The 23,427-nt window shown below is 38.9% G+C and overlaps 1 protein-coding gene across 1 annotated transcript in view; it reads right to left on the minus strand.

Moving 5' to 3' along the window:
* The window catches only part of MRPS9 (mitochondrial ribosomal protein S9), a 40,840-nt gene extending 17,413 nt beyond the window's left edge, over positions 1-23,427 (minus strand). The window contains exons 1-5 of the mRNA XM_020784039.3: positions 23,243-23,427; positions 10,333-10,509; positions 3,124-3,186; positions 3,010-3,040; positions 2,193-2,272 (exon numbers count right to left, since the gene is read on the minus strand). Coding sequence (XP_020639698.3) covers positions 2,193-2,272; positions 3,010-3,040; positions 3,124-3,186; positions 10,333-10,509; positions 23,243-23,341 — 450 coding nt within the window. The 5' untranslated portion in view covers positions 23,342-23,427. The remainder of the gene's footprint in view (positions 1-2,192; positions 2,273-3,009; positions 3,041-3,123; positions 3,187-10,332; positions 10,510-23,242) is intronic.

The following is a 23,427-nucleotide window of genomic DNA, read 5'->3' on the forward strand; positions in this document are numbered from 1 at the left end:
TACAATTGCTATGAATGTGTTGCTTCCCCAACTAAGTTCAGGATTCTTTGGGAGTTTTAAATATAATTAGTACCACGCATACAAGAAGTAAGCTGGCCTGCATAGCCTTGGGCAAGCTGCAGTCTTAGAGTGCCCACAGAAGGGCTGGCAAGCAATTTCCAACTACTTTGCACCTAGGAAATCCAGGCAAGAGTTGCTGGAAGTTGGAAAAACTTGACAGGTCATAAATAATAAATTAATAAAGAATTGCCTTGCTGAACTGACCAACATCCTATCCAACACAAAAATCTATTTTCAGCAATGGTGAGTCATAAAGTTATACTGATTTTGAACATGAGCCTGAATTCAACAGGGTGCTCAACCCTTCCACACCCCATACTGCAGCTTTCTGTGCACCCGCCCCAAAGCAGCTCAACAGCCAATTTTCGCATAGTCCAGGGGGCTGCAGAGGAGACTGGAGGGAAAGCAAATTTGGTTGTGCTAGTTATCAAATGCCAGTGTGACACTATTTTAAGCCATGGATATTGGTTACTTAGCTATTATAAGGATGAGGAGATATATCCTTCAAAAGTCTCTGCCTCTTACTGCACAGTCCTTAACACAATACTGATGGAACATATTTGCACAGAGTTTTTATCTGAACATATATTCCTCTGCTTGCAACTTTTGTGCAACCCGTGAACATATTTCCACTCCACACTCTAGAGGTTTTACTTTCTTCTTAAACACAGAACAAGGCGCTTATTTTTGTCTACTAATACGATTCTTTAAAAACAAAATACACAAAAACAAAAACAAAAACATCTTACAGAAGAAACGAGACAATAGCAGGATTCTCCTCATCAGACTGAAGTGATGAGAGTTCCACAAAAGTAAAGCTTGATTTTTATACCTTATCAAATCAAAATATCAAACAGAAAATATGTTCCCCTAATTAGCCAATATATGAAGGGAAGTGGAGAAAAGCAGTAGAGGAAATACAAGAGAAGACAGGGGTAGATACAGTTGATGGTTCCAGACATTTTTCAGCTAAAACACCGATCTATCCAGCCAACAATTATGACTGTTATAGCTCAAAACACCTGGAGGTATTTGGCCTCCAAGGAGGAAAGACAAGGGGGGGGGGACTAAAGACACAATGACCAGGCGCAGAATTGACAGAAAACTTCTTTCAGCCCTGATCTTCATGAAATGCAACAATGGACTGAGCAAAGGTCCACTTTTCTTCTCCAATGCCACTGCCACTGGATTAGTACCAGAGCAAATTTTTGACAATAAAGAGCCAGTAAGGAGGCAGCTGGGTGTAGCTGCTAAGTAAGGGGTTACAGCCAGTGAGAGGATTCTTAAATAACTTTTTTCAAATTATGGGGATGGCAATACTTAGCTTAACTGCATTATCAGTGATGACATGTGTCAAATATTATATGTAAAAACAAAATAAAAGTAAAAATTATAATAAAAATAAAATACGAAATAAAAAAAGCATGGTAGAAACTTAAAGACTAACTTTATGTATTTTTAATGTGAGTTTCTGTGTACAAGACCACTTCATCAGACATAAGAGATTTCTCAAACTGGCTTTAATACGAGGACTTCTCTGCCCAGGCTTAGGTTTGGCTTTAATCCCTGTTCCCTGCCAGATTTTCTTGGTATGCTATTTCATTGTTTCACTTTGTACTCCCTCACATTTTCTTAATCTCCCCCTTGTAGTCTTTTGCTTAAATTTCAGATTTTAAACACAGCAATTTGAACACTTACATTCATAAAAGGTAAGCTAGCTGCCAGCCAAACACAGAACTGACTAAAAAACTTGCTGTGTGCCTAAAACTCAAGGTTTACATATACACATAAACAACACTTTTAAAGCTGCTCCATGTATTATCAATAACATTCCTTTCAGCAACTGCTTGAAATGCACTGTAACCTGTTGTTCCTTGCAGAAACTGCACATTTTAAAAAGAATTATGAGGGAGATAAGTTTATTAAAGTTTCATTTATTAGGGCTTCAAATTCTTCAGTAACTAATCTGTTCATTGATTCTGGAAACCAACCAAAACTGAAATGGGAAATAGTCATTCATACCTTAATTTGATAAGTATTTTCTAAATAACATTACAATTTAAGGAAACATGCATATATATACGTCTATTTTGGTCTGTTAGTTAAAAAAAGCGAAATGGTGGATCACTTACATGCATTAGAGAATAATAGGACTGCTTCCCGGTGTAAAAAAGAAAGTGAAATGGTCGGCCGTCTTCTCCCCATTGTACGGCTAAAAACAAAAAAGGGGAATAAAAACTATCTGAATTGGAATTGCTGAAGTCAAGGAAAAAAGCTATAGCCTGCATCACCTTCTAAATCTATTGCACATGTTCCAACTAAAACACTGAGAAACATGGAAATGCAATCTCAGATTGTAATTCATTTCACTGTTTAACAATTGTAAAAATATGATCTTGTGCATGACTTAAATCTCTTTTTTCACTTCAAGCTTATTAGCTCTTGACATTGGCCTTAGTGGCCACAGAAACTAAGCAGTAATTACTTACAGAAATATTTGGCATATTAAAAATGCATATACTATCTCAGTCTTTTTATGTATTTTCTAGATCAGGATTTTTAAAAAGGTAAAATAGCAACAAGTTCTAATCTCCACTTGCAGCTAGTATATAAGAAATTTGAAAATCCCACTTTTCAATTTTAATATTACGTTTTGTCCAGTAATCTTTATGATCTCTTTGGTCAACCATTAAGAAAGGAGAAGAAGAAAGAGAAGAAGAGCAAATGGAGTGGGACTCAAAAAAACTGCATATAACCACATCCAAAGCTTCTGCTTTTTGAAGTATACTGCCATTCCATATGACACATGGACAGCCAATTTTGAAATGGAAATTTTCCAAAGCATGAGCAAATATAACATACAATAAACATCTGGATCTCATCTTCTGTGTAAATTTGTAAATATTCTTATGAACAAACCATCTGAGTATGTTACATATCTCCACTTACCTCTCTGTGCTGGAAAAATTTCTTCGGGATGCTATGTAAAATAAAATAAAAAAAGATTAGCCCTATTGATACAAATTCTGTCATTATAGCTATAACATCAGATTAGGTTCTTACCTTCATTCTAGGCCGGGCCTTCTTGTCAAAGATGCCAGAAGGAAAGAGATAGGCAATCGCTTTCTGCAAACAGAATAAAAAAGGAAACTTAAAAAATAGCAAGGCCAACATCATACACAGAAATCTCTGCTCTCAGGAGATCTATCATGAGGGTGGATTGATGTCAATTGTCTAGCAAAAAACAACCAACACAAAGATATATATCAGTGAGAAGCCCCAAAACAGGACGTGCAAAACAGTGGTTGTGAAAGTACAGATTTAAAATACACTTAAAAGTAAGGAAACATTTCTGGGCATATGCACAGTTTAGGAACCTGTAAGGTAAAGGTAAAAGTTCTCCATGACATTTAGTCCAGTCATGACCGACTCTAGGGGGCGGTGCTCATCCCCGTTTCCAAACCATAGAGCTAGCGTTTGTCTGAAGACAGTTTCCGTGGTCACATGGCCAGTGCGACTAGACAAGGAACGCCATTACTGTACCTTCCCACCAAGGTGGTACCTATTTATCTACTCGCATTTTTACATGCTTTCAAACTGCTAGGTTTGCAGGAGCTGGGACAAGCGATGGGAGCTCACTCCGTTGTGTGGATTCGATCTTACGACTGCTGGTCTTCTGACCTTGCAGCACAGAGGCTTCTGTAGTTTAACCCGCAGCACCACCATATCCCTATAGGAATCTGTATTAACTCTCAAAATTAAGCTCACAGGCCTTCCATAGAAAACTCTACCTTGGATTTCCCCCAAGCTTTCTTAATTTCAAGACATAAATTTGGAAGGCAAAATCCTTTCTTGCTCTTGTTTAACAAACTTAAATGCCTAATCCTTGTACAATCATGATGCACTTCACACTTTTTACGTGATCCTGTCTGCCACCTAGCATATCTGATAACTTTAATAGCCACTGCCCATAAGAAGGGAACACATATAATAGTTTACACTTTGTTCCTCTGGAATACTGCAGAAGGGAAGAGACACCTGTTTACTAACAAAGTGAGATGGAGGAGCTCACAGTACTAGACAGAAGGTTTACCATCATCATCCCTAACATGAGCAACAGCTTGCTTTAAAGCTTTAGTGCTTCATCATGTAACTTCTAACCAGTCAAAATAATTGGTACTGATAGGTCCTAAGGAGCTGCTATCATCTTTTAGTACTGAGTTAAACATACCCTGGGAAGCATCAAGTTAAGCTCCACTTTTATTCACCGCCAAAACAATGGCACTGTCAATAAAGCCTGCAGCTAAGAATCAATTAATCCAACAATGAAATATAAGCAGGAAAACTAAAAACCACACACAGTTTTTTAAAAAATAATTTCAAAGAGAGGATAAAAAACATCTTTGATAGAAAATATATTACTGACATGGCTTGAGCTAAAATATAAATTACAAGTCTCCCTAACCCCAATGCTTCCCCAGGATGCATAGAGATCATTAAATTTTAACCAATGTTTTCTATTACAACTGAACAACATTTTATGATTTCTAAGAACTGTCCCTGGTCTCTTGTGAAATAAAGTAGCTGGGTCATCATCTTTGGGAATCCCAGCAATGTTCTGTACCACATGAGTGCTTTCAAATGAGTATTTTCTCTTAAACTGAGGAAAAACAAGCCAGCAAACGATCATTTCAGCATATATCCCCAGGGAAGCCTGGAAGCTTTTGAAGAAATAAGGAGCTGGATCATGTTACAGACTAAATCTAGCATTAATCCAAACTAGAGAAGACCCACTGAAATGAACTCTATTCTTGTTCTTCTACAAATCTCAGTGAGTTAACAGGTCTGACTTCAGTTGGGACTAACATTTGGTTTTGCTCTCAGTGTTTAGGAGAGGAAGATATAGATTAAACACTGAGACATACGTAACTTGCAGATTCCTATGGACTATTTTCAAAGTAAATATTTTCTTTTGCATCCAGAAGCTCTGAGGCAAGAACTTATTTTTCCATCCAATTCAAATGGGGATTAGTGCCACATGTATATTCCAGTGACACAGAACTGCAGTAAGAAAAAAATTCTGAGAATTCCATGTGAACAGTGAATAGTGAGTGCTGTGGCTTGGCTCAATCAATATCTTTAAGGTTTTAGGAAATATATGCAGCATAATACATTTACATGGTTAATAATTCTAAAACAATCAAGAACTCATATTTGTAATAAAAAATGCACTATGATCCCAAAGCTTGAGTGATTGTGTCAAAAAATACCAATGCAAGCAAATTTTTCTTTGTAGTTAATGCCTTCCATTCTGAAGAATATTGTTGCAATGCTGGTTGTATTAACTCAAGGCTATTAGGCAATGATAATATTTTCTGTGGACACAGATTGGTTTGTCAATGCGACCAACCTACTTAATATGTGTGGAGTGTATAAAGATCTCACCTATTACTTTATTAATACCCGCCTGGCATTCCAAACAGAAATACTGAGAAAGCTGCAAACAAAAAGGATTAACTTGATCTTATGGAATGGCATTTTGATTCTCTTAGTGACTTGATGAATTCCAATTTGTTATCAAATGGAGATATTGTACACACAAAGAGTAGTTGAACATCCATTTGTGAACAAACGAGGATTAATTTTAATGACAATAGAATAACCCACCATGAGCCAACAGATATTCAACGTTATATAAAATAACATATCAAAAGAATATATTATGAATATTTGGCCCCACTGTGTATACTTATTAAGTAGTTTCTTCTATACTAGCTTCAGTTTGACAATTCAAACAATAATCTCAACTGCTGAGAGGAAAAAACTGATTTCAACATAACCACAATTAAACTGGAATTGAGTACTGTCTGCATACAATCTACACATATAGCGAACAAGACAACAGGACACAACATACAAGTATCCACCATAAATTCAAATTATTTCTTGGTCAGTGGTATGTCCATAATGCTAAGGGTAAGAGATTCCTCTTGCAATTCCTTGAAAGTATGTATTATAATCAAATGGCTAAAATGGACTAAGCATACATCTTGTACAAGAAACATTTAGTAATATTTCTATCAGGAAGACTAACAATACCAACACATTTTATCTATAGATTCAGGCTTCAAAAATTACTTTGAAATATGGCATGGCAAGTGGAAATGTATCCATAACAGACATATTTTTACCTGATCTGTTCATCTAGACCAGTGGTTCCCAACTTTGGGTAATCTGGGTGTTCTTGGACTGCAACTCTCCGGAGCCTCCAGCACCATCGCTGCTGGCCAAGGTTTTTAGAAGTTGTGGTCCAAGAACACCTTGGTTACACAAAGTTGGAAACCACTGATCTAGGTCAACAGAAAGGAAAGATTTACAGTTACAGGTGCTAATGTCTGACTCTTCTATAAGTGAAATTATTGTATAATAGAATCAAAAACTTTGCTATAGTTTTGCTATCATCAACACTTACTGTATTTGTTCTATTTGGTGTTTAACCATTGCAGCACAATGTTACCTTGTGTTAAAAAAAATCATGCTCGTTTTTATATCTTCAACATATATTTATTTAATTTTCTTTCTTGCCTTCTTTGCATGAGGTTAAAGCAGTGGGTACTAAGTTTCTAAGTAGTCCAAGCACTGACCAAGCTTGTTGTTGTTTAGTCGTTAAGTCGTGTCCAACTCTTTGTGACCCCATGGACCAGAGCATGCCAGGCCCTCCTGTCTTCCACTGCCTCCCGGAGGCAGTGACTAAGCTTAGATATGCTTAATTTCAGTAAGCTTCATGTATCAGACACCAACTATCTGAAAATGTATGAAGGGTAAAGCCACAGTAGATCTAACCTAAAGGAGCATTTGCCAATCTCTGTAGTCAATCTTTCTGCTTTCTTGAAGCAATTTATCACAGCTCACGCTAGTTCAGGGCTGCTTCAGATGAGACCTTAGATCTAATACAGGCTGCTACTGGTATGTGAATGAAGGAAGAAGCACTAGGAATCAAAGTGTAAGCCTCTCTGTATGTGCAAATAACATGTCTTTCATGCTGTAGTTCAGCATTAATATAATGGGAATCTTTAAAGGCCTACTTATTTCTCTCTAATGTCTTCGAATCTAGAAGAGAAAAACACTGTGGAAACTTTAACAAGCTGGTATTTCAACAGAATTCTTGGAGGAGAATCATGCTTTCAGTGCTTCTTTAAAAAGTTAATTTATCAGTGAAGATCGCTTCTTAAAACATTTGTTTTACATTTAAGCATTCAAGTATTTGTCTTCAGGTCAATATCAACCAAGATTTCTACTGTACTACTCACTGCCACAAAGGTTGTTACTCCCTACCAACATACCTTCTAATTTTCAGCCACGATGGATGAGACTCTGCCTCTTGTGCACACACGAATCTGCCCCCTCTGCACACAGGCTCCATCGTGACCAGAATCTAACGGGATTGCTGAGCAACTTAGAGGGAACCTTGCTACCTATCTATTGACTCAATATACTGCCTGATCTCACTTTCTTTTATAAAGCTTTTAACAAGGAAAATGTCTTGACATGGTCAGAGAAAAGTTGTCAGAGAAAAATTACAGGGTTCTGTGACTGCACTGTGAACAGATGACAAATACTGTAAGTAAACTGGGGGAGTTCTTGGATTATCTTTTCAATATTGAGTAATCAGACTATTCAAAAGTGAGGCATTTTTTCTCTCAATGTTAAAAATAAAACTAAAAAAATAAATAAAAGGATTACATTCTGAACCCAGGGAAAAGCACTAGGTCAGGACTGCAATCTCTATTAATTAGGTATCCCAGCTGGGCAGCGGGTATGCAGCTGTTAACTTGATCAATGACTTACCTAAATGTCATCTCTACTGATTCGCTTATAAATTACCAGCAAGTGAGACTAATGTACAGGTGCTAATTTATTTAAACTGTTCTCTACAGTTCTACATAGCTTTATAAACTGCATCTGGCACCTAATGTTAGCTGTCAGTTGTACTTAGACATGCCTGTCCTAACGACTCTGTTCATTAGAAATGAGCACAAATTATGAAATATTGTGAAAAATGATACATCAAATGGAATGGGCAAAGCGAATCAATTAGAGAAACTTCATACTGCATATTCATACATAGGAGAATAAAACATCCTGATTTCTGAGCACGGTCTATAATACCAATTAAAAAGCAATTGGTAGACTTCTGCAGAGTTATATATCAATTTGCTGGGCTTTCCCCCCTAAGACACACAGTTGTAATTTACAGCTTAACTGTTTTATTCCTAAAAAATAAAACCACTTGTAAAGCACTACTCTGGGCAAAACTACCATGCAAAAGCAATGACAACATTGCTAACTTCTTCTTCTTCTTTTGGTATGGCTTATTTCAAGATGCACATACACATACCCAAAATGACAGTAAGCAAAGAATCTTAGGATGTCTACTTTGGAAATCTACTCTGCAAGTTGATTAACAGCAGACGACAGGAGATGCATAAGCACTCATCAGAAGGAATTATTACTATTCCAAGTTTAAAGCCTAGTAATTCTGCTGCCAGAGCTAAGCAGCTTTTATATTTTTTTTAAACACAAATTTAATTATGCATAACAGACACTGTTATATAGCCTATGCATTTACAACACCTGATATTATGTGAACAAATTGAACAAGCAGTATAAGTACTACGTCTTGTTAGGTAAACTGGTTTTTGCTGTCTTCATAATTTTTTTCAAAAAAAGGTAATGGTCTTACATGTTACATCTGCAGTAAGAAGAAAATGAGATTTTCAGGATATAGTGCTTCTGAAGGAGAGGGTGCCAATATGCCTGGAAAGTTTCAGCAATCTAGGTTTGGGCCTTACACGCTAACCTGCAGAATTATACAGCTAATCTACTCCACTATTTCTGTAGCCATTGGGTCAAGATTTAGTTTTCAACTTTGGACTGCTCCATATTGGTACAGAGGTTATTTTTATCTGGATACTCTGGTAATTCTCCAATACTGCGGTCAGTCAATCCATTTGCTTGTACATCCATTGATCCATTCAGCTGAACCATACCAGAAATATTAGGCCTGATAAAGTTAATAAACACAAGTAACTACACAAATAATTAAGTCTAAATGGCTGTTTGCTTATCATAAGAGTCTATATGCTGACCCAGATTCTATAGTATGTACCTACAGCAGAGTTGCCCTAAGAATAATGCAACTCATTATAAATTTGCACAAGCACAGGTCACAACATAAAGGAGACTACAACAAAATTGTAAAATGAGCCCATCTGCAAAATCTCTCATTAATTCCCGGTGCTGTAAGATGTCCCAGTCATGTGATAATAGAAGGAAATACCTCCTGGGGAAAGATGCATAGGCCTTTTAGGAAAGAAGCAGAGTAACAGGAAAAAAGGACCAAGGAGGAAGAGAAAAGGCACATTAAAAAGATATTGAGATAAGAAAAATAAGAACTGCTTTGCAAGACAATGCTAATCCAGTTTTTATCTGCAACTAACTGCCTCTGAGGGACTAGAACTAAGATACAAGAGCAATGTCCTCTCAGTCATTCCTCTTCCCACCCTCCAGTATTCAAAGGGATTCCGCTTGAGGGGGAAACAGACCAAGGAAATTAGTGCTATTCTAATTGCTTTTACTCAAGAAATCTATACACTGTTGAGGCGCAAAGCCTCTAACAAAAGGGAAGATTAGAAATAGATGTAGAGACCTCACATCAAATATGTACTGAAGCCACAAATCAAAACTGGAATGAAAACCCATAGTCATGTTACTCAGAAATAAGCTTCTATGGATCTTACTCCAAAAATTAGTGTGTGCAGAGATGCAGTCCAAGTGTTCTTTGTAAAGTGTAGCAAAAGGTCAGAATGTATACTAGCTGTTATAGTATCATACATGAAACCCCAGAAGAAGTATACACAGCAGGTCAAATTACGAGTAAATGCTTCCAAATGCTATATAAACCTTGATAGTGGTTCTTACGACCTCAGATCAAGGGGATTATCCATTAGTAGTTTTAAAAAGAACCTGCTGTGCTTTAGCAAGGTATAGTATAGAGTTCTGCACTGTGATGTCTGACCTCGCACAGTAGTAGGGGTAGAATCTCTATTCAGAACCACAGTTGCAGTGTTGTCTATGTATAGCAGTATTCTCTCGTATGCTGACAGTTCGATTAAAATTCACAGAGAGCTGAGAGGCTCATGCTGAAGCAAAGAGCTTTCAATTCTGAAACCCCGCAGTAAATTACTTCTCCAACTGAGTAACCATACTTACATCAATATCTTCTTGGGTAAAAGTTTCTGGATCTTCTCCCATCATGTTGGCTAAATGTCTCTTTCCTATGTTGAACTCTTCAACCTCTTTTTTGAAAAAAGCTTCTGTGTATCTTTTAGGACCAGAAGCAACATTTTTTTCCTGTGCTGCTGTAGTTGTACAGATTAGTCTTATTGTCTAGGGATCAAAAACACAAAACAGTAATTAGACAAAGTGATATTAAAGGAAAGCATGCATACTGTTTGAAGGCGCATAATATAGCAAATCATTGAGGATAAGCAGGTGTAAGTCACAGCACTGTATGGCAGCCCTATGTATGCTACCCGGACTTTCATAATAGGAGAAAGATAGGATGTAGTAAACAACCCTCCCACCTACCCACAGAAAGCAATTCTTGTCCATTTAACAGAAATGATGTAGCTAGCAATATGGATGTCCTTACAGTTTTAGGGAGCCATTGTGACATACAGTTCAAATGTTAGGCTTAGAAATCAGGGAAATTTGGCTTCAGACATGACCATCCAGAATATCACAAAACAGTGATCAAGCTTGCAGTTTCCTCAAACTCTTCATCCAGCTGGATTTATGAAAAGTGGGGGGAAAGGAAACAGGGAAGAAGGCTTGATGATGTAACCATAAAATTGTAATCAAGACACAGTCTGGAGGAGATTGCTGACACAATTTAATTAGTCTCTGTTAGATGCCACATGTCTCTACTTACACCTGGGATTCTTTTTAAAAAAAGGCCTGAACCACATTTTAAAAAATATATGGACCATATTCAGGAGCTCTTCTAAATCCAATGGCCTCCCAAAGGCCCACATGTCCCCCACCCTTGCTTCTCTATACTCCCAGCAAACAAGGAAATGGTGCATCCACATTCAAAACAAAACAAAACACAAAGAAAATAAAACTGTTGTGGCTGTTGCTTTTCAATATGAGCTTTCATGGATACACCCACTTCTTCAATCTGCTGAGGACCCTTGAGGATCTTTTCTAATCCCTTCAAGTTGCCTTTCGATTTGTCAGTCTCCTTCTGATTTCTTGGTTGCAGGCTCCATTTGGATTGATGGCTGAACCAAGGTATAGAAAATCTCTAACAATTCAATTTATTCATTGTCAGTCTCAAAATTATGCAAGTCTTCTACATAATTATTTTTTTCTTTTCAGCTGTAACCCCATGTTTGCACTTTGTCCTTTATCTCCCCCCCCCCCGTTGTTTCTTCAGTCTCTTCAGTTGCATAAAGCTGTTGCTACCTGAAGGACCGCCTCCTTCCATATGAGCCTACCTGGCAGTTAAGATCTAGCCTGGGGGCCCTTTTGAAAGAGCCGTCCCTCAAGGAGGTAAGAGGGAGGGCTTGTAGACAAAGGGCCTTTTCGGCAGCTGCCCCCAAACTATGGAACGCCCTCCCAACTGAGATTCGTCTGGCACCGACGCTGATGACATTTCGGCTCCAGGTCAAAACTTCCTGTTTCAGAAGGCTTTTAATTGAAATAACATCAACTGTGTGTCCTGATGGCAATTTTTAGAGTGCGCATTTTAATTGTATTTTAATTGTTGTAAGCCACCCAGAGATCTTTTGGTAGAGTGGGCGGCATATAAGTTAATAAATAAATAAACAAATAAATGAATTTTCTGCCAGTAATATAGTGCCATCTATCTTAAACTGATACTTCTTTTACAAATTTTGAATCCTCCATTTGAATCTAATCCATCTTTTTGAATGATATATTCTATAGATTCTTCTATAGTATGTTGAAGAAATGGGGGGATAAAATGCACTTTTGGCTGTTACCTCTGCTAATAGGAAACCATTCTGTTCTACCACTATTCTCTTGTTCAGTGATCAAACTGCATATGAAGACAATCAGATGTTGTGGCCAACATACCCTCTAATTTTCAGCCCCCCAAGGTGGGGCTTTGCCTCTTGTGTGCACAACGTCACCCCTACGTGTACACACAGCTCTGCCCCCCTGAGCAGGGTTCTGTCGTGACCAGAACCAAAGGGGTTGAATGTGATTGCTGAGCGGAGGAGGGAGACAGCTGTGCAGAGGAAAGGGGAGTCGCACATGCACATACCTGGCTTAGAGGGAACCTTGGTTGTGGCAGAATGACCATTTCTTTAAGAATGATCAATAGCTTTTCCTCATCTATATAGTCAAAAACTTTACTATAACCCATAAAGCATAGACTGAGGGGTGTGTGTGATCAGATGAGCATATAATTCATTCTATGGTTCGCTTTTGGTATGGGCTGGTTCACCCTTTTTTCCAGTGATCACACGCGTTTTAAGTAAATGTGATCCACTATTCTGCTCCTTTCTGGCACAGTGTTTGATGTTGTGCTGTAATGGTGTGTCACTTACAGTACTAAAACAAAAAAAAGGGAAGTCACTCTAGCTCGTGGAATGAAGCCATGACAAAAGGCAAGGAAAGAAGTAGGGGGAGGGGTGTCAATAATCAAAGAAGAGACATTGGAGCAATCTGAAGTGCTGTCTGGATCCTTCTCATGGAAGAAAAGTCTTCCATGTGAATGGAAGGATTGCTCAAGTGCAGGATAAAGTAGATCACACCAAAGAGCCTTTTAAACGCAACATGGATTGCTTCAAATTCTCCCATCTATTTGTCCCCTGATTTTCTTCTGAAATTCTTTGCCACGCTCTAGTAGACAACTTACATTCACAAGATGATCTCCAGTGCCTCTTTTTTTCTGAATGCACCTTGAACACTATGCACTTTTTGCTCCACATAAAACTGCTTGCTGCAGATCCTGAGCATTACTTTGTTTTCATAGAAAACTAATGTGATAATCTGTAGCAATCTCCAGCAATTCCTTTTTCTGGAATTCTCTCACACTTCTACTTCATTTCTGATTCCTAGGTCAGATTGTTCAATAATGGTTGTTTCTCCTTTAATTCTCACTTTTGTGTTCCAGTCACTTACGATTATCAGTACATCCTGTTTCAGGATGTCTTAAATTTCCTTCTGGATGCTTGCATAAAAGCTTTCTATTTCTTCTTCTTGAGCACTTATAAGTGGACCATAGAACTGAATGATGGTTAGGCTGATAGGTTTTCCAAGAAGCCCAAGTGATATTATTTGCCTAGGCTTTGCATTATAGTCCTTAAGTATCTGCTTCATGTACTGCCTTGTTATTGGAGCCACACTGTTCCTTCTGTATTTGTTGCTTCCAGATAAATGATTGCGATCAGATTGAAATGATTTGATTGAAAATGTCCTGTTCCAATTCACTTCCATTTCCTTAGATCAAATATTACAATATTTATTCCACTTTTGGTTTTACAGTTTAGAGTATTCTGATTCATACTGCTGGTGTTTCACATTCTAATTATGCACTGTGCAGCACCAGGCTTTCCTGCTGCCTCTCTACACTGGTAGCTTTTCCTTTGCTTTCCCATGAATTGACTAGAGTGTGCAGACTTAGGAATCTCATCTTTCAGCAGTATTTCTTGTTCCATTTTGAACTGTCTCAACATAGCCTTCTTCCACATTATACTTATAAGAATTAACTTGAATATAACTCTTGTTGTCTGTTGATCATTCACCAGAGTCATTTTCCACTAATCCTATCACCTAATACAGTGGAACCTCTACTTAAGAACTTAATCGGTTTTGGAATGGTGTTCTTAAGTTGAAACGTTCTTGTGTGTGTGTTTAGTCGTTTAGTCGTGTCCGACTCTTCGTGACCCCATGGACCAGAGCACGCCAGGCCCTCCTGTCTTCTACTGCCTCCCGGAGTTGTGTCAGGTTCATGTTGGTTGCTTCGCAGACACTGTCCAGCCATCTCATCCTTGGTCGTCCCCTTCTCCTCTTGCCATCACACCTTCCTAACATCAAAGTTTTTTCCAAGGACTCTTTTCTTCTCATGAGATGGCCAAAGTACTGGAGCCTCAGCTTCAGGATCTGTCCTTCAAGTGAGCATTCAGGGTTGATTTCCTTTAGAACTGATAGGTTTGTTCTCCTTGCAGTCCAGGGGATTCTCAAGAGCCTCCTCCAGCACCACAATTCAAAGGCATCAATTCTTCGGCTTTCTGCTTTCTTTATGGTCCAGCTCTCACTTCCATACATCACGACAGGAAAAACCATAGCTTTGACTATTCGGACTTTTGTTGGCAAGGTGATGTCTCTGCTTTTCAAGATGCTGTCAAGATTTGTCATCGCTTTCCTCCCAAGAAGAAGGCGCCTTTTAATTTCAGGGCTGCTGTCTCCATCTGAAGTAATCATGGAGCCCAGGAAGATAAAATTTGACACTGCCTCCATATCTTCCCCTTCTATTTCCCAGGAAACGTTCTTAAGTTGAAGCAAAATTTCCCATAGGAATGGACTGAAAACCAATTAATCCATTCTGGCTGTTTTTTTTTTTTTGTTGTTGTTATGTAGAGGTGCGTTCGTACATTGAAGCATTAGTTCCCATAGGAACTAATGCAAAGCTGGTTAATACGGACTCTACCACTAGGGGGAGAATTTTTTTTAACCTAAGATGACCTAAGGTTAAAAAAAAAGCAGGAAAGTTTTTTTTTTCCTGTTCTTATCTTGGATTTCTGTTCTCAAGTAGAAGCAAAATTTAGCAAATGGAGCTGTTCTTAAGTTGGATTGTTCTTAAGTAGGGACGTTCTTAAGTAGAGACCCCACTGTAGCTGTCCTTCAATATTTTCTCTACTTCATCACCATTGTAACTTTCAATTCTCTTTTGCTGATGTAACCATTAACCCCTAAAAATGATGGGTGCCTCTTTGTCTGGTGTTTCAGCTTCAACCATTCCTCCTTGGATAACTGTGTTGAATCTAACAGAACCTAGCCTCCTGCCAGCACCGCTCTCACCTTTCCTTACATACTCAAACTCTTTCACCATGTTAGGTTCTGCACCCAAAAGGAATAGATGGACAAACATATAATAACCCTACTCAAAAGTTGTTTTGCAGATAAAATGCACCTTACGCTTTCGGGCATTTTTTATGTAAACTTACTTGCTTAGAACTCAGCTTATTAAAATACAGACATCTTATTTTATAAACTAACAAATCAACTTTGTGAATATCTTATTAGGGACTATTCTTCCCTAATAATAGAAGCAAATGTCAAAACGAATGAGGTTATCTCTCTCTCTCTCTTTTTTTTTTTGTTAAAGTGCCTGCCTTTAAACATCAAGACATAACTTACACCACTCCAACCAAAACTAATATAGTCAACCATGGGGTTTTGGCAAGTATTAAGGCAGAAAAAGATGACAAATAGCTACAAGTCAACTTATAAAACACTGACAAAAAATAGTAGAGAGGGAGAGAGAGATAGAGATGGAGAGAATAAAATAAATTGTAAAAAGAACTGTGAAAAGAGCCCATGAGATCTCTACCAATTTCAACTTTCAAACAGACTGTGCTGTTTAAAAATATTTTTGCACTTATAATATATATATCTCACATGCAAAAAGCAATGCAATATATATATATATATATATATGCATTGCTTTTTGCATGTGAGATAATAGTTGTTAAAAATGATAAGCACATATTTCTTGCACACATCCAAAATATGACAAAAAGGATGCATTCGACTTGGACGAACCCCACTGAATTCAGTGTAACTCGAGGTTAAATCAGAGGTTAAGGCAAATACAGATCTCTTCCTCTCACAAGGCTTGCAAATCTTTCACAGTTATGTATCTGAGACATCAGACATGCAAAGAAGGTTATGCTATCTAACAACTTACCAATTACAAGGCAAACTGATGTGCACTGCTTCTAGATGTGCAATCAGTGTTTCTTGTCTAGTGAGGCCCTATTTTACAAAGCCCCAGCCTTAATGACATCCTGGTAACACACTATTCATTGTGGGAAAGTCTTAATCTATTTTTTAAACTTCAGATAAGGATACAAAACTTTTACGCATGCTAACTAAGACAGCCCATTTGAAAATCTAGGTTTAGAGGCTGGCAGTTTTGGCTGAACAATTTATTCTCTCTCTCTTAAAACTCTAGTACAATTTTCAACAATGCACACTAGCGAACACAATTTTAACTCAAAACAATGGTCCAAAAGACAGTCATCTTTTGGCTTTTGTGGAAGACTATAAAATACGGCTAGACAGATTTGTTTCTCTTTTACCAGCATAATCAGTGGGTAAGACAACTGTAATTTCAATCAAGCACTCTGCCAAATGAACAGAAGAATCACTGGCAAAGCAGTAATGGCTGAAGCTTGGCAAAGAGCCATCCTTATGCACTACTTTATTTGTCCTATGCTCATATTAACAAAGCTTCCCAGCAGTCTAATTATTCCATAAACAGATTACTGGATTTGTCTCCCTGGAAAGAAACAAGTCATAAGAAAAAAGAAAACCCCCAGAAGTTGGAGGGTGTAATCTTGTAGATCTACTCAGCATAGAATTGTCAGGATACAATTAAACATACATTTTCAGTTCTGTGCAAACTCTGCTATGCTGCAGACAAGTAGGCAAAAATGTTGTTGCTGTTTAGTCATTAAGTTGTGTCCAACTCTTCGTGGCCCCATGGACCAGAGCACTCTAGGCCCTCCTGTCTTCTACTGCCTCCCAGAGTTTGGTCAAATTCATGTTGGTAGCTTCAATGGCACTGTCCATTTGTCATCCCCTCGGTCATCCCCTTCTCCTCTTGCCATCACACTTTCCAAACACCAGGGGCTTTTCCAGGGAGTCTTCTCTTCTCATGAGATGGCCAGAGTACTGGAGCCTCAGCTTCAGGATCTGTCCTTCTAGTAATTTCCTTCAGAACAGATAGGTTTGATCTCCTTACAGTCCAGGGAACTCTCAAATATCTCCTCTAGCACCACAATTCAAAAGCATCAGTTCTTCAGCAGTCAGTCTTCTTTATGGTCCAGCTCTCATATCCATACATCGCTACTGGAAAAACCATAGCTTTGACTATGTGGACCTTTGTCGGCAAGGTGATGTCTCTGCTTTTTAAGATGCTGTCTAGGTTTGTCATCGCTTTCCTCCCAAGAAGCAGGCGTCTTTTAATTTCGTGGCTGCTGTCACCATCTGCAGTGATCATGGAGCCCAAGAAAGTAATATCTGTCACTGCCTCCATATCTTCCCCTTCTATTCGCCAGGAGGTGATGGGACCAGTGGCCATGATCTTAGTTTTTTTTTATGTTGAGTTTAAGACCGTTTTTTGCACTCTCCTCTTTCACCCTCATTAAGAGGTTCTTTAATTCCTCCTCACTTTCTCCCATCAGAGTGGTATCATCTGCATATCGGAGGTTGTTGATATTTCTTTTGGCAATCTTTATTCCAGTTTGGGATTCACCCAGTCCAGCCTTTCACATGATGTATTCTCCATATAAGTTAAATAAGCAGGGGGACGATATACAGCCTTCTTGTACTCCTTTCCCAATTTTGAACCAATCAGTTGTTCCACATCCAGTTCTAACTGTTGCTTCCTGTCCCACATATAGGTTTCTCAGGAGACAGATAAGGTAGTCAGGCACTCCCATTTCTTTAAGAACTTGCCACAGTTTGTTGTGGTCCACATAGTCAAAGGCTTTTGCGTAGTCAATGAAGCAGAAGTAGATGTTTTTCTGGAACTCTCTGGCTTTCTCCAGAATCCAGCGCATGTTAGCAATTTGGTCTCTAGTTCCTCTGCCCCTTCAAAATCCAGCTTGTATTTCTGGGAGTTCTCGGTCCACATAATAACAAAAATAACACCCACTTATTTCAGCTAGCTTACTTCTATATTACTGTTGTTGGACGTCTGCTTTATTTCATAAGAAACTAATTTTAAATAAAAATCATTTTTTTAAAAAATTCTAAATTACTATTTAAATCAATTTAGATCAAATCCATCCTGTATGTACCACAACACCCAAAAGAGAGTTCAGGACAACAGCAATATGAAAGCAGAGGGTGCGGAATCATTTCCCTATTTTTTTCCAAGAACAAATCTTCTATTTTTCCAATGGAAACAAAAACATTATTTGATAGAATGAGAGAATGATTAATTCCTGCCCCCACTATAGATACAAACAGCACTCACTTTCAAGAAACACTCCCATACCCAGTGGATGCTACCCTCTTTGCAAGAAGAGCATCCCAGTGTGGGAGGGATTACTTCTTTGTTCCTTGCCTCCTTCTAAGCGATTTTTGTTCTAGTCTGGCAGTAGACCCTTACTTGAAGAAAAACATTTCATTCTTTAATTACAAAACAGTACCCTTCTACTTTAAAAAGCAGGCTTTCCAGGCTTCAAAATCCAAACAGTTCACTTCTTATTACATAACTTATAGTTACTATTTTTGTTTTGTTCATCTTTTTGCTAATTCTCAGACAGCAAGAACTAAGATGCATCAGCTTTTGGTGCAGAAGTTTAGAGCTCTTTACAATAAAGGGTAAATCCACAATTGTGCTTACACAAAACTAAGGCCTGTGTTTTTTTTCATAAGCCATGCAATACAACAGTACCTACATAACAAATTTTGCCTTGTTATGTATCATTCTCTGTGTATAGAACTCTACCCTTCTCCTTAACAAAAAAACAAAAAAAAAAAAAAGCTTTTTCATGGCTTCAAAATCCAGAAACGTTACATCTCTACAGGGAGATCTCTACCATTAGAAGCCAAAGCCACTGCTTCTGTAATGGAACACAAGCAGTTTTTCAAGGTGATGTTAACAGGCAGATCATTTTCATCAGTCAAATAAAAGCTCTGTGGGTCAGAACATAGCTATGAAAGGAACCATACTGTTGAGAGTGCAGATTGAAAAGAGAACCTCAAAGACGGGAAGTCTGAGCTGAACAGTTCTTACCTTTCAGGATCTCTATATGGTAACTGGGAAACATAGTTTTTTACTTTGCTCTTGTCCGGAAAAGGATTTTCTATTACATTAGACTGCTTGGCTACCCTGCTCGCATTATTATTACGCATCAGCAGTTCCAAGACCAAGAGTGAAAACATCAGTGTTTAATCTGCATTAATAGAGATAACTAGACACTCCTGCAAGTCAGAAAATTTTACGTAGGACAACTTGGCTACCCACTCCACTACCAGAGTTTCAGCCAATTTCAGCTGGAAACACTTGGTCTACGTAATTATTTCTACTATCTCTGACAGGCATCTATCCTCAACCTGTACCCCTAGCAGACATAATGGTCTAGTGACAGGGAAGCAGGAGGCTGCAGAGAGGGAGCGGGACGTCCAATGTGTAAGAAAGTAGGTGAAGGCAGATGAGTAACACCTGGGCAGGGAGCAGAGGCCAAGCTGGGCCAAGACGGCAGGACCTCAGCTTAAAAGAGGAGGAAGAGGAAGAGAACTCATTGTCCTCAACAGATACAGAGGGAAAGCAGTGAGTGAAGACAGCAAAGGAACAGGACCCCATATTCTGTACTCTTGAGGAAGACTGCTCACTGATAGTTGAGAATCGCCGTACAGGGAAATGGGTCCAGTATAAGCACACGAAGGGACAAGGACACAGGGGAGGTGTGCTGCTCTTCAGCTCAATGACAATCCACTGGAGACAGAGGAGACCCAAAGGAAACCCAGGCTCCACCATGACCAAGAGGAGACATGGGTGAAAGAAGCATCTTCAGTAGAGCTACCAGAGGCAAGATGGATTTGGGGGGACATGGGAGCCAGTATAATTCTGTCAATACTGCCCCTCATTAAAGGGTGTTAATTGGCAGAGGTCAGTGTGGAAAACTAGAGCCCAGCCACAGGCTGTGAACTGCACTCACTCAGTGACTGGAGCTCAGTCTTGGACAAGACCTGAACACAGTGAGGGACTACTGGAGTTCATTCAGCCTCCCCGCAGACTGCTGGGACAGGGTGCACCCGGCATACAACCAATCTTTGTGCCCCACTCCTTCACCTTAATAAAATCCAGTTTGAGAAGTAACAAGGATCTCGACTTTATACAGCCCTTCTTTTTGTTTATATCTCCAACAGAGGTTTGAAATTTTACCTCCATTTTGGCTCATTTTGTGGGAGTTATATACCATCTGTAAAACATTTTATAAATATTTTCTTTAAATGCTACTGACTTAGTAAATTTTATATTGTTTTTCCATTTTTGTTCCCACTGATCCAAACTGATACTGTGCCCAACATTCTGTGCCCACCTTATCATACATTCCTTAACCACCAAAATTTGGATCCTAACCACTGACTACAAGCCTAGGGCAGAAATCTATTAAACCATCATTCTTTAACTTTCAGTCCAAACATGCATTCAGAATTTACTTTTTGTATACAGCATATACAGTATCTCTATAGTAGAACTACTGCTACTGTAACCCATTGGAGGCTAAGTAGAAACCTAACAGTGAGACAACCCACTGCTGAATAGAAAGGTCATATTACTAAGTATGTATACTATAATGTTTGGATTGGCATGTCGAATAAAATTGAATTTATTAATATAATATACACTCTGCATTCAAACTCTAATAAACCATTAAAATGCTGACAGAAATACACCAGTCTCCTTCCCTCCTTACATTTATAAAGTTGGTAAAGACCAAGTTTTAAGTTTTGTGTAAACTTCCCAGAGTAGAGCATACACTAATGGAGTGGTATACAAATTGAATAATAAGTAAATACAAACAAAGAAATTGACTTACATTCAAGTAGCAAGCTTAGGTTTGTTGATTTTAATGTTTAGACCTAATGCACCAAACGGCAAACTGCAGTTTTTAAACAACCCCCCTCAGAAGAAATGCGTAGTCACTTTAATATATTCTAAATAAATAGCAGCTTACAGTTAATAATAACTGTAATTATTCTCTCCCCCCTCCATTTCAAATATATTAAAAAGTCGAGAACCTAAAGCACTAAGGATATTGCTATATAAAAGGTGTTACAAAAACACTTTCAAACTTTTAAGAGGATCACTGAGTACATTTATCAGTGAAGTACTGTACTTCCAAAGTATACATTTTCTGAAAAGAAATCATAAAGTTACCAAAATATAGTACTGTACAGTTTATCATTTATGAAGATGAATGGAAAATTATTTCTCCAGGAGGTTCCTTGCCCTTTGAACGGTCAAACCAAACTTCATTGTCCTTTATCCCCACAGGCAACTCTAGAGGGGCTGTCTACCTCATTGTCAGCAGAACGGTCACCTTCCAAGGAGAGGCTGACCCTGGGGAGATCACCCTAGTATGGAAGGTACAGGGGTTGACCCAACACTGGGACCGTCCAGGATCCCTTCATATGGGGGCTACCTTGGCTTTATTTCATTCATTAGCCAATTCATGTAATGACTCCATCTATCAAATGACAATTTTTCTGCCTTATTTTATTTATACTGGTCAATCAAATATCTTGAAATTAATTAAGTCAGTTTCCAAACAAATGTACTTACTTTTAATCACAGCATATTTTACATATAAAAAGTTTAATTAAAGTTATCTGTACACTGAAAGTTAACTCTAATGGTCCATAATGCATCTGTGGTATATGTAGTTATGTTGTTTTGGCTAGTTTCAGTAAAACAACACTGGTAACAAAATGTGTTTTTCTCCTTGCAATTTAAATGCTGTGGAACTGTAAAGCTGCAAAAAGAAGGGACTCATCACTCACTAAGGATCTTATTGGTATTACATAGCATAATCCAGAAACTACAGAAATTGTGCGCACATTATTGCCAGCTGTCTATTGCATGCCTGGATATGACAGGGTTGCACGCCCAAACACGTGACAAATGTTCTGCAAAATGCAAAAAACCACATGTGTGATTGTCCTTATGTGAACAGTATTTTGTAACAGAATTTTGGTCATGAAACTTGGGAATGGAGCATTGTTTAGTGTGGAAAGGCATCAGAGCTGTCTTTTGAGACTGGAAAAACAAGCACTCAATTTGCAATGAACATTGTCCTGTTTTGTGTGAAAGGAGTACAACTGGGACTGTACTGTATCTCTGCTTCCCCACCAAACCAACCTTTAAAGAAAGAAAAGACATACAAAAAGTAATCTTGCCTGCAACTGTTTTTCCCTCCACTGAAAGTAAGTAATTAAATAATTCAGTTATGAAATTCCCATTTATGGCTATGGAAATTCCCATGTGGCAACAGAAAATAATCCCAGCCTTCTAGGAAGAAAGATGTGAGGGACAATAGATCACTTCATACAAGTTGGTGCTTGTGCTTTGGTATAACTTGATATACTGTGTCGAATAATGGCATCACCTGCTTTGGGGACCGCATGGACTTTTTCTAATTTTTTTTCTGAACTATGAAGGAATCAGCGGTTTCTCTCCTTGTCCTTTCTATGCCATAAAATAAAACAGCAGAAGTCTTTACTAAAATCTCCAAACCGTGTCAGAGGAGCATAATATAATTCCATGGAGAAAGATAGCTAACAGAAGTGAGTGAAACCATGGCTCGCCAGGGCTTTGAACCTGGGTTCTTCTGGGTCAGAGTCCATCATTTTCCCCCTTTAGTACTCCTGCTTTAGGACTGAAATGAAAACTGCTCCAACTCCTAATTCTGCACATGAAATGATGTAAGAACCGAGGTAACATTTCCTTAAAATAAAGATGATGAGACGGGGAGGAGAAAAAAAATTCTTCTCCTTATCATTCATTCTTTAAGAGCACAGAACCCAAGCAGGAAAAATTATCGCCAAATTTAGGATTTCATGTTGGCACCTGGAAGGCAGGTTTACTACATGGACGTAAGAGAAGAAGGCGAGATGGAGAAACCTGTTAAAGAGGAGCCGGACTTGCCCGCTAGACTGTGAAGCCCCGCTTCTGACGTTAAAGGGGGTGGGGGGTGCGTTTCGAGGAGGCAGGGCTCGCCAAAATCCCACATGAGGGAGAAGGCAGTCTGCGCAGGCGCCGCCGGCGACTCCGACCTTAAAGCCGCGACGGGCAGAGCCTCTACGTCACCGATTGCTCCCTCTCTCCCCCCCCCGCCCCGCTTACCTTCCGTCCGGCCAACGGCTTCGTCGCCCTCGCGGCTGCGTTCCAAGCGTGGTGGCTCGCCAACAGCCCGCGCCCGACCACCACCACCACCGTAGCCATGCTCGGGGGGAAAAAAAGAGGGACAGGAGCGTTTCCCCGCCTCTGCCGTATTCCACAACTGCCGTACGCGAAGACGTCGTTTCCGT

Source organism: Pogona vitticeps, chromosome 3, assembly GCF_051106095.1.
Source record: "Pogona vitticeps strain Pit_001003342236 chromosome 3, PviZW2.1, whole genome shotgun sequence".
NCBI classification, from domain to species: Eukaryota; Metazoa; Chordata; class Lepidosauria; order Squamata; family Agamidae; genus Pogona; species Pogona vitticeps.